The sequence below is a fragment of the Prionailurus bengalensis genome, chromosome A1, assembly GCF_016509475.1.
Source record: "Prionailurus bengalensis isolate Pbe53 chromosome A1, Fcat_Pben_1.1_paternal_pri, whole genome shotgun sequence".
Lineage (NCBI taxonomy): Eukaryota > Metazoa > Chordata > Mammalia > Carnivora > Felidae > Prionailurus > Prionailurus bengalensis.
Genome location: NC_057343.1, coordinates 83,798,555 through 83,810,106, shown reverse-complemented (window position 1 = coordinate 83,810,106; position 11,552 = coordinate 83,798,555). Strand labels below are relative to the sequence as shown.

At 35.9% G+C, this 11,552-nt stretch overlaps 1 protein-coding gene across 1 annotated transcript; it reads left to right on the top strand.

The window, feature by feature from the left end:
• Positions 1–6,271: 6,271 nt before the first annotated feature.
• LOC122468971 (olfactory receptor 2T11) lies at positions 6,272–7,231 on the top strand. The gene has a single exon (XM_043555980.1). The coding sequence runs from the start codon at positions 6,278–6,280 to the stop codon at positions 7,229–7,231; it is 954 nt and encodes a 317-aa protein (XP_043411915.1). The 5' UTR covers positions 6,272–6,277.
• Positions 7,232–11,552: the final 4,321 nt, after the last annotated feature.

Below are 11,552 nucleotides of genomic sequence, written 5' to 3'. Positions count from 1 at the left end.
TCGAACTCACGGACCGCGAGATCATGACCTGAGCCGAAGTCGGTCGCTCAACCGACTGAGCCACCCAGGCACCCCCTGACGTACACATTTTAAGACCATAACGATTTCCTTCAGATGGCATCTTGTAGTATGGGACTTAAGAGTTGAGAACAATCTGATGAATTTTGTTTTCAGATTCGGAAGCAGATATGGGCAGGATTCTGGTGTAAGTTTATGGTAGCTCAGTCATCCTCCAAATATTTAAAGATTGAAATGTGGAAAATTATATGTATTAATTGCCCACGTTTGGACTAGGAAGCTCATCCTTTGAAATTATCCTTAAAGGGATCTCTTTTTATACATATAATCTCTACTTGTAAGAAGACAAAAAATGTTTTCCAGAAAAAACTGATGTCACTTGAATGTGCACCATCAGTGAAAACTTGGATTTATTTCATAATTACATATATGTATATATATGTTATAAATGTGTGCTATATGTGCATAATATATACACACATATATGCACAATAAACTATTGCTATATATGTGCATATACATATATATATATACATATCTACTTATCACATATATGATTCATATACATACATATATATGATAAGGAAATTGTAAATGTGCCACATTTTTCACTTAAGAATACAATAAAACTGTCATACCATGCTAATGATTATAGATCCACCTTACATTCCAATGGTTGCTTGAAATTCTATTACACATTCTAATATTAAAACAAATTATTTGTGTGTCCAACTGCAGATGCTTAAATTTCTTCTTCTTTCTTACTATTGCAAACAAGACCAAGATGAAAACTTTTAAATGCTGCCTATTTATCTCTTGATTTCTATACAAAATTTCCTGTAAGCATAGTTTATACACATTACTTTTAAGATCCTAATATTGGACTGGTGCTTTCTCAAAGATGATACCTACTCCCACTCTCAGCAGAAGTTTATGAACACCCCATCTTGATACTCAATGTTGATACAGACCAGCTTCAACTAGAGGCTCAAAATTTAATGAAATTGCAAGTTCAAACTTCATCTATACACTCTGGGGCCCATGCAGCAGAAGAGAATATAGCCAGTGCTGTGAACATCTAGCCTGTTGAGGAAGTTTCCTTCTGCTCATACTGTAAGGAAGAGTCATAGTGAGTCAAGCTTAAGTTCTAGCCATCTAACTTTGGGCATCCACTTCCCAGATGTCCACCATCAGACCAAAAATTTCACATTTTATATCCTCACACAACACACAAATTAGAGGAAGGTAACACCAGGTGCACAGTGTCATATATATTCAAGGGGGGAAGTGGTGGGAGTTGTTTTTATGGATTCACCAACAAATTCCAGAAGGGACCACTTGGTGGGAAACAGAGGTTGAGAACGTGTTGATTTTCCAATGATATTGAGCTTAATAACTAACTCTGATCATATTCAAGGAGAGAATAATCATATCGAAAATGTCTGTTTTTATTGAACTAATGACCTAATTCAACTGTGGGGAAGCTCTCAAAATACCTCCACCCATAGATAGGTTTTGGTTTAAGAAAGTGATATATTAAGTTAGACATAACCAAAACATTACTGAGGTATTTTTGCAGAGCTTGCATTTTACTTTACATCTCTTTTTAAATATTTTATTATTTTTTAAATTTTGTTTTTACAGTTTTCTTAAGTAGGCTCCATACCCTATGTGGAGCTCAAACTCATGACTCTGGGATGGCATGCTCCACCAACTGAGACAGACAGGCACCCCTAAAATGTTGTTTTAAAGAATGATCATGCCTCTCAATTTAGGAGCATATCTATCTATCTATCTACCTACCTATCATCTATCATCTATCTATCATCTATCTTTCTTTCTATTTATATAGTAGAAGAGGAAAATTATATTTTAAAAACTTGATAATTTAACTCATGGTTTTAGATTTGTAAACCGTTGGCAAGCTTTCCTTAGTAACATTTGAGTTTAGGCCACGATGAGTTAAATTAGGTTCACATCTCCATGTAATTTTTGAAATGTCTTTGTTGTTTATTTTTCATTCAATTTTAATAGTCTTGTCCTCACTGGTAGTTTATTCCTGAGTTAACCCTGCCACTTCCCTCTGACACACATTATAGAAGATTTCTTTCAAATATGGATCCTCAAAAGGAAATATGGTGTCATCTTTATAGGGCTGTATATGTAGTAGTGGTTATACTGGTGAAAGACTGGGAGTAGGACTATTGGATGGGTCATTATTTTATGTCTGCTTGGAGCTAAGAAGTTACCCTCAGAAGTGAATATTCAGAAGTGAAATGTATGAGTCTGGTGTTTGGAGGATCTTTCCTGGCTTACATTCTCTGGGGACTTTTGTTTATGTGTGTGTATCTCAACATAGGAAATCAGACAACTACAGGCAAATGTGTGATGCTTAGAGATTGCCCAGGAGTTAGCACTTTATATTTCTGAAAGTAATAATTTTATTTGTTATTTTGTAAGCTTGTTGACAACTTTGACCAGAAATTCAAAACTTTTTGAATGTGATTCTGGTTTTACAGCCCATATTAATTTGACTTGTCTTAGACAATTGTCGATTTAACATATGATAAAGAGGATATTGTGCATTTATGGTCAGTTGAGTATAACTGTGGAGAGTATGAAAAACAAAGTCCTGCTCCTCTACCAGTTGTACTTCCTGTGCCTCAGTTTCTCCAACTGAAAAATAGTGATAATTATAGTAACTGACTCCATAGACGTGTTGTGAAAAGTGGCTACTTCAAAACACTAAAGCATGTGGAGAGATGCCTGGCACAAAGTAAACACTGCATGAGTACTGGCTAATTTGTTATTAGGAACATGCTTCAATTATACTTATGTTTAAAAGATGATAAAACTACTTATTGGTGTGGCTACTGTATCAAATTACCACTAACTCAGTGGCTTTAAATGACACAAATTTATAATCTTATAATTCTGGAGGTCACAAGTCAAAATTTGGTCACATTGGGCTAAGGGATACACTCATTTCTGAAGGCCGTAGAGGAAATCCATTTTTCTAGCATTTTTCAGATTCTAGAGACCACTCAATCCTTCTCATCATGGTCCTGTTCATCTTCAATACCAGTGTTTGAATCATTTGGACCTGTATTCATAATATCACATCTCCTCTAATTCCTTCCTTCCTCTTTTCTCCTTCCCTCGTATAAGGACCCTTGTGCTTGCATTGGGTACAACAGGACGTTCCAGAATAATCTCACCTTAATCACATCTGCAAAATATGTTTTGTCAAATAAAGCAACATATTCATAGTCTGCGAATTAGGATAGGGATCCATGAGTGGGGTGAAGACATTATTCTGCCTAGTACAATTGGTTTTATTTAACAGTAAGTTAAATATATCATATTGTTAAGTTTAATAAAATACAAAATTAATAGAAGCCTGTTTTAAGACAGTTTTTTTTTCTGATAATAGGAGACAGGTGCAAATTACTGCTACAAAAATACACTCATGATTTTCTGACCTTTTGCCTGTGTAACCTAGGTGAGTTCAAATTAAATTAGCAACATCCACAATACAACCCATGGATGGATAATGACATCTGCAGTTACAGTTATCTTGTACAAAATAATTGGTACAAAATCAAATGAAGTACTGTTACAACGTAGGCAGATTCAAAAAGGATAGAAAGTGGTGAGTTCTTTGCTTGCTGAAAAATTATGCTGATGTCTGACTTTGTCCAAAATACTATATTGATTTTAAGTCACTAAGAGTGTTTATTTCAAATTTGTATATGTGAAACCTCAATGATTAAGATGTAAAATTCCTATTGCTGTTTTATCCTAGAAACTTGTGAAACATTTTGGTTTCCTAGAACTGTTTCTTATTAGAGAATGTAGGTAGATCCTCTCTTATGGCAATTTTATTTTGGATTGAAGATAAACACAAGGGCCTGGCATTTAATTTCTTTTTATTTTTCCTTTAGCACATTTTATAGATCATATTCAGGTGGATTTTAAGGAAATTCTACAAGAAATGAATCACCCATGTGGGTGGGTCAGTTGGTTAAGTGTCTGACTCTTGATTTCAGCTCAGGCTGTGATCTTCTAGTTCCTGAGTTTGAGCCCCACATTAGGCTCTGTGCTGACAGTGTGAAGCCTGCTTGGAATTTATCTCTCCCTCTCTCTCTGCCCCTCCTTAGCTCTCTCTCTCTCTCTCTCTCTCTCTCTCTCTCAAAAAATAAATAAACATTAAGAAAAAGAAAAGAATCACTTAAAGGGCAAAAAGAAAAAAAAGCAATTTGCATTTTAGTAAACTGTATATGTTTAACAATTATTTATTTAAATATTCAACAAACATTTACTAGGTGCCAGTCATTCATTTATATTCTAAAAGCACTCAGGAAACAAAATAGGCAACAGCCTTACTCATATTGAACTTTCTGTCAGTGACAGGAGACAAACACAAAATGTAATGAATATATATGTTAGGTAGCATGAAGGAACGTGCAAACAATAGCCATCTAGTCCTAACAAAGTGGGCTTTAGGCAAAGCCCTGAAAGACATGAGGGTGTCAGTCACAGCTATAGGGAAGATATCCAGCCCAGGGTGACAGCAGAGACAAAAGCTATGGACTGGAGGCTACCCCAGAGAGGGGACAAAGGATCAACAAGGGGGTCACATGGGATTTGCAGCACCAGAGCAAATACACTGGAAAAAGCAGGCAATGGCTTCAAAGGGTGAAACTGTTACAATATGGTGGGCCTTAAAGTGAAATATAAAGTTTTATAGTAGAGCTTTGAGCAGGAGTTGACCTGTTTTGATATAGGTTTTTTTAAGATCACTTTGCTCTGCTGAGGTTAGACTCAACACAGACAATAGAGAAAGCAGGGAGATAGCAGGAATCTACTAGAACAACCTAGATGAAATGAAATGACTATAATATTTCATTTGTGAAATGCCAACAAATAACCTAACCTTTGTGATATTGTGATGCATAACTAATATATATTTAGTCTTTTTTTCAAATTCCTGGTATTGACTTCTTAAAACTCTCTGAATTTCCTAAATGGAAATAGCTATGTAGATGTCTTTTGTTATTCATAAAATGTCCTCCTACCATACCTGATTTATGTTAATTAGATGATTTATTGAAATCTCCTAAGAATTGGGCTTGTTCCCAGGAAAATAACCATAATTAAAGGTTTGCAACTTTTAAACCTCCACCACTCAGATCTCCATGGAGAAGAGAAGGTCTAGAGATTTCATTAATCACTGATGGTCAATGATTTGATCAATAATGCTTAAATAATCAAGCATTTATAAAAATACAAAAGGATGGGTTTCCAAGAGCTTCTGGGTTGGTGCACATGTGGAGGTGTAGAGGATGGTACACATAGACAAGGCAGTGAATCTTCTGGCCTTTTCCTGCATACCTACCAGATGTATCTCTTCTACCTAGTTGTTAGTAAAATATTTTTTCTTAATTCTATAAAATGTTCTAGAAAATTAGTTGAGCTCAGGGATGGGCTCCTAGAAACCGAGGCCCAAGTGATAAACTTTACTTGCAGTTGGCGTCTGATTTGGGTGACAGTCTTGTGGGGCTAAGCTCTTAACCAGTGAGAGATTAAGCTATCTCCATGTAGATAGTGTGAATATTGTATTAAGTTGTAGGACACCCAGCTGTTTGTCTGGAGGGTTAAGAATTGCTTGTTATGGGGAGGAGACCCTCACACATTTGTTGACCAAAAGTGTCAGAGGTGAAATGTTGAGAATAGAGGAGACACACTTTTCTTTATCCATTTTTTTAATGCTTTTTCTTTATACTTTTCTCTTCCTAAGTTATTCATTCTTAATTTTGGCCTTTCATATAATGAGTGAATCAATGGGCCTTTACTCAAACCAGTGTTGACTTGGCCCTACTATGGTTTGGACAACATTCTGGTGCCAGAAACGCAAAGAGTGATTGGAAAGATATAGCTAAACTAATCAAAGTATAGCAAATACCAACTTTATTATGCCACTCACATAATCTATGTATTGCAGCATGAACATAAACACAATATGAAAAGTGTTGTTCATCAACAATGAGGAGTAGATCTACAGTTTCTGATTTATGATATGTCTCTTGGTCTCTTCATTTTTCTCTAGCACTTTGTGTTGGAAAATTTCAGCCAAACCAGTACTTTCTGAGGTGTCATCTCTATTGTAAGTCTCGCCCATACTGAAAGGATCTTCTCTCCTTTTACTTCCTGGTCTTTGTGGCTTTCTGGTCTGCTGGAGCTGACATAGGCAATGTAAATGAAGAATATAACTTTATCTTCTGATTTTATCCTCCTGGGGCTTCTGGTGAACAATAAAACTACTGGGATTGTCTTTGCTGTTATTTTTGCTATTTTTGTGGTAGCTGTAACTGCAAATTTGGTCATGATATTCTTGATTCAGGTGGACTCCCGTCTCCATACTCCTATGTACTTTCTGCTCAGCCAGCTGTCCATCATGGATACTCTTTTCATTTGTACCACTGTCCCAAAACTTCTGGTCGACATGGTTTCTAAAGAGAAGACCATTTCCTTTGTGGGTTGCGGCATCCAGATCTTCCTCTACTTGAGCATGATTGGCTCGGAGTTCTTCCTCTTGGGCCTCATGGCCTATGACCGCTATGTGGCTGTCTGTAACCCTCTTAGGTATCCAGTCCTGATGAACCGCAGGGTGTGTCTCCTGCTGGCTGCTGGTGCCTGGTTTGGGGGGTCCCTGGATGGCTTTCTGCTCACCCCCATCACCATGAATGTTCCCTATTGTCACTCCCGAAATATCAACCATTTCTTCTGTGAGATCCCTGCAGTTCTCAGACTAGCCTGTGCTGACACATCCTTGTATGAAATCTTGATGTACATCTGCTGTGTACTCATGTTGCTCATCCCTATCTCTATCATCTCAATCTCCTACTCTCTTATTTTGTTAACTGTCCACAGAATGCGCTCTGCTGAAGGCCGGAAAAAGGCCTTTACTACTTGCTCTTCCCACTTGACTGTGGTCAGCATTTTCTATGGGGCTGCCTTCTACACTTATGTTCTGCCCCAGTCTTTTCACACTCCTGAGCAGGACAAAGTAGTTTCAGCCTTCTATACCATTGTCACACCCATGCTCAATCCTCTTATCTACAGCCTCAGAAACAAGGATGTCATGGGGGCATTTCAAAAGATATTGTCAAGATGTTTATCTGCTCAGAAAGTATCCACAAGTGATGCTTAGGGATTCAGTAAACTGAGAATAGATGAGAACATTCTCTGTTGTCCTGTTTTAAAGAAGACTATTTGGTCAGATGTCAAAGATTACTACTTACAATTAATTAAGATAATTTATCATGTCTGGTTTCCTGTTCCTGGGAGAGGGAACCAGGGATTTTTCATTAGGTATGCAGATACATTTTGGCTATCAACAATGAGGTATTATTAGGTTAAAGAATTAATCTGATTCTGGTTCTTTGTCTCTCATTCTGAAAAAAGAAAAAAATATATTTGCAGGTTACTTTCACACTTAACCCAGAAACAGCTTCCATAACTACCAGATTTTGATGCCACAATTATGTGATTATGTTTGTATCAATAAAGTTAAATAATACCAATTCACAAGTGATGAAATATAGAAATCACACAATTTTAATCAAGTCTTTAATTATTGGCTTTGCCTCAAGATTTTAACCTTTAAAATCATCTTCATAGGACTCACACTAAAAATAGTTGCCTGTCAAATATGAGACCATAGTAAATAGTGGATAAGCTTAGCTATATTGACTGAATATTGAATGTCCAAGCATTACACACCTACTCAAAAGAGACTGTAATATATAATATCAAAGAGCACTACTGTGACTTTTTCCATGCTATTTTAATAGAATTCTAAGAATGGTGACATTTATGGAAGAAATTTTACATTGCCCAATTATATGTGATTCATAAACAGGACTTGGGTGCAATTTAGGTTTGTTTGGCATGATACAGAAAGCTCTTGAAGAATTTTCTATATAGATATAAGTTGATAAGATGTACGTTTTTATGTACATTATTTTATGTACACTTCTATACTATGACTATAGGGTAGGAAATAGAACAGGGAACTAGACTGTATGCAGGAAGACACCTTAGGAATCTTCAAATGAGTGAAAAAGATTGAGTAGGGTAGCTACATAAAAGGATTTAGCTCATGGAAAAGATGACCATTAGGAAAGAAAGTGAAATGAAATATAAGTCAATTGACTTCAGGTGGAAGGAAACTAGGGTTTCTATTTACTAAGATTCTGAAAACTTTTAGAGTGGCAGGATTGAGTAGGAGAAAACAATAATTTAGTTGTTGAGAAACTTTTTTTAAAAATCTAATGTTTATTTATTGTTGAGAGACAGACACAGAGCATGAGCAGAGGAGGGATAGAGAGGTGGGGGGAGGCAAGAATCTGAAGCAGGCTCCAGGCTCTGAGCTGTCAGCACAGAGCCCTACAAGGGGCTTGAACTCACAAACCACAATATCATGATCTGAGCCACCCAGGCTCCCCAGTTGTTGAGAAAAATTTTAAATGTCTATTAGATATATGAAGCCATTCTGGATTCAGATTAGTGGCAAGGGCTGAGGGTTTAAATTGTTATTCTTAAGAGTCGAAGAAAATATTTAGTCATAGGATCAGTTAAGAGTAAAGGTAAAGAGTAAAGGTTTGAGACTTAGGCAACTGTGTTCAGCTGGCTAGAAAGTGAGACAAAAGATAATGATTGATGGAGTAAGAAGAAGTAATATCTAGGTACAAGTGAGAAAACGTCAAAACTGGAGACTCTAATCAACTGCAGTAGATACTATTTCTTATTGGATCACAATGAGAGTTCTGAGTTGGCCACTCTTTTTGTCCACACAAAGATCTCTTGTGACCTTGATAAGAACAAGCCCAGTGGAGTGCTCAGAGAGGATACAGGGTAAAATATAAGGAGAGAAAGTGGGTAAGTGAGCCCAGTATAAACACATTTTTTTTTAGTGAGAACAGAAAAATGGAGCAATAGCTAGAAAGGGATATGATATCAATGTGTTTTGTTGTAATATATTGCAGATATGTTAAAGGGAATAATATATACAAAGAACGAATTGATACTGGATTAAAAAAAATGGAAGGAACTGCTTCCAGAAGGTTGAGCTTTGATAGAGATAGAGAGCATAGAAACCAATTTATAAGTGAACAAGTTGATTATTTTTTTAGTTAGTATAGTCACTTCATTTCCTCTAGCAGAAACTAAGGCAGTGTATCTGTGATACAAGTAAGTTCTCTTCTAATTGTTTCTATTTTATCATTGCAATTAGAATCAATGAGAGCTTCTATTTGTGAAGGGCAGGATTTATTGTTAAAACTCTGAAAAAAGAACAAAAGCATCTTGGAGATCAGTTGGGTAAATGAACATGTTAGACATATTAGGATTACAGGGTAGTTTTGGGATTGACTTATGAATTTAGCATGTTTGTCAGTCCAATAAGTGTACTCTGCATGGTGTCTAGCAAATAGTAATCATGCAATGTATTACCTACAATTAATTATGGCAACAATGATAAAAATGAAAGGAAAAATTGCTATTAGTATTTTACAGACTTAGCATTTCTTATGTGAATAAAATATGTTGAAATCATTTGTTTTTCTAATGCTTAGAACTTGCAGCATAAAAGTGTTTATAATGAGTGGTTCATTTCATGAATTAATCTTTTTGTGCAATTAAAGGTTTTTTAACCAATATCCTTGCTCATATGAAACTTATTGTATAACATGATTTGATTTGGAATCATAAGGTAATCCTGCCCCTTCAACATACTAATTGTTTAAATTTATGAGTTAATGACACCCCCCCATACATCCAGTCTTTAAACTGGTCTTTTTGATGCCTTTTCTGATGACAAGTTGGATTACCTAATGTACTCAGTGAACAGTCTTCTGTTTTGATAGATTTTATTAAAATGTTCAGACTTCTACCTTTTCATATCCCTAGTAACTTATTGTTCAGCTTTTGAACTGAATGTGCTTTTTTTTCCTGATTCAAGTTTAAATATTTCTAAATTACTTCAAACCCATGTGCCAATTTCAGGTGCAAATGAGAGTGGGCTTAAGATCATTGGCTTGTACGTAAATTCACTGGTGTTTGAATCTTGGCTTTTTAGTTTCTGTATTTTCTATCCTTGGCCATGTTACCTAACCTTTCTGTATCAAATTTTCCCATCCTAAGGAAGAAATTCCTATTAAAGATCAAGAAAGGGAAAAAGGTCCTTACAACAGAGATTTCTGAGTCTGTAACTGTTGCTTCTTGAAATAAAGGAAGTTCTGCTTTTATCACATGGTCACTTAGCATTTTACTATGAATTCTCAAGGCAGTGTTCTCACCAGCAGTCTCTCTTGATTCATTAAATAACTTATAATTTAAGTACCAAAATCATAATCATTTGTGATTGAATCTGGGACATTTATATTTCTCCCCTTTAACCCTTGTCTTAATGATATATGTTTACAGGGAGAAGAAATCTATAAAATTTGTTAAAGTCCTCAGGGGATTATTTTTAGATTCTAGCCCTCCAGTAGGTATTACTAGGGGACCAACTTGGCATCATCCATGTGCCATCATGTGGATAATTAACAACATGACATTATTTTAAAACTACACTGTGTGCCCTTGCTGTATTCCCTAAAAGACTATGTAGGGAAGGAAAAATAAGATAAAAATAGATAGGGAAGCAAACCATAGGAGACTTAGGTACAGAGAAAAAAAAATGAGGGTTACTGGGTGATGTTGAGTGGGGGGTATGGACTAAATGCATGATGGGCCTTAAGGAGGGTACTTGTTGAAATGAGAACTGGATGTGTATGTAAGTGATGAAGCACTGGGTTCTACTCCTGAAACCAATACTACTCTGTATGTTAATTAACGTGAATTTCAGTATATAATTTTTATAAATTAAAGAAAACCACTATGTATGATTAGGAAAATAAAACAATCCCCCCAAAAAGGCGCTAAAATGAAATATGTTAAGGGTATTTTTGAAAAATGGTGTTGATTTTGTGTTTCTTTCTGTCATTAAGTATTGATCGGATTTTTAGTTGACGTCATCATCAATATTAAAGGCATTATTCTGTTTTTAAGAGCACAGATGAGCTGGGTCTCAACCCAAACTCCATGACTTACAGACTTAGGCAGATTACTTAACTTCTTTGTGACTCGGTGTCTTTATTTTCATGAACATTATGTGTGTAATACAAGTGGAGCTCTTTCTTTGATTATAGTTCTTGTTTTAGTTTTTATTATTAGCAGCACCATTATTATTATTCTCCCCAGCACCCAATGTACATTCTGGATCAAGGGCTGACGCTCTAGGGCCAGAAACCTGAGTGTGAGTCTAATGGGATATGAACAGTTTACCATTTTCGGGTGCTTGAACTCCTCATAGGAACAATTGGCTGATCATGATATGCATCGTCCTCTATAATTCTATTTATGTGTGCAGTTGTCCCCTCTATTAGTCCCTGGTATTAACATATTCTCACCTTTACTCCATATCACTC

Coding starts and splice junctions, on each gene's coding strand:
- LOC122468971 (XM_043555980.1), top strand. CDS start 6,278: ATGAAGAATATAACTTTATCTTCTGATTTTATCCTCCTGGGGCTTCTG.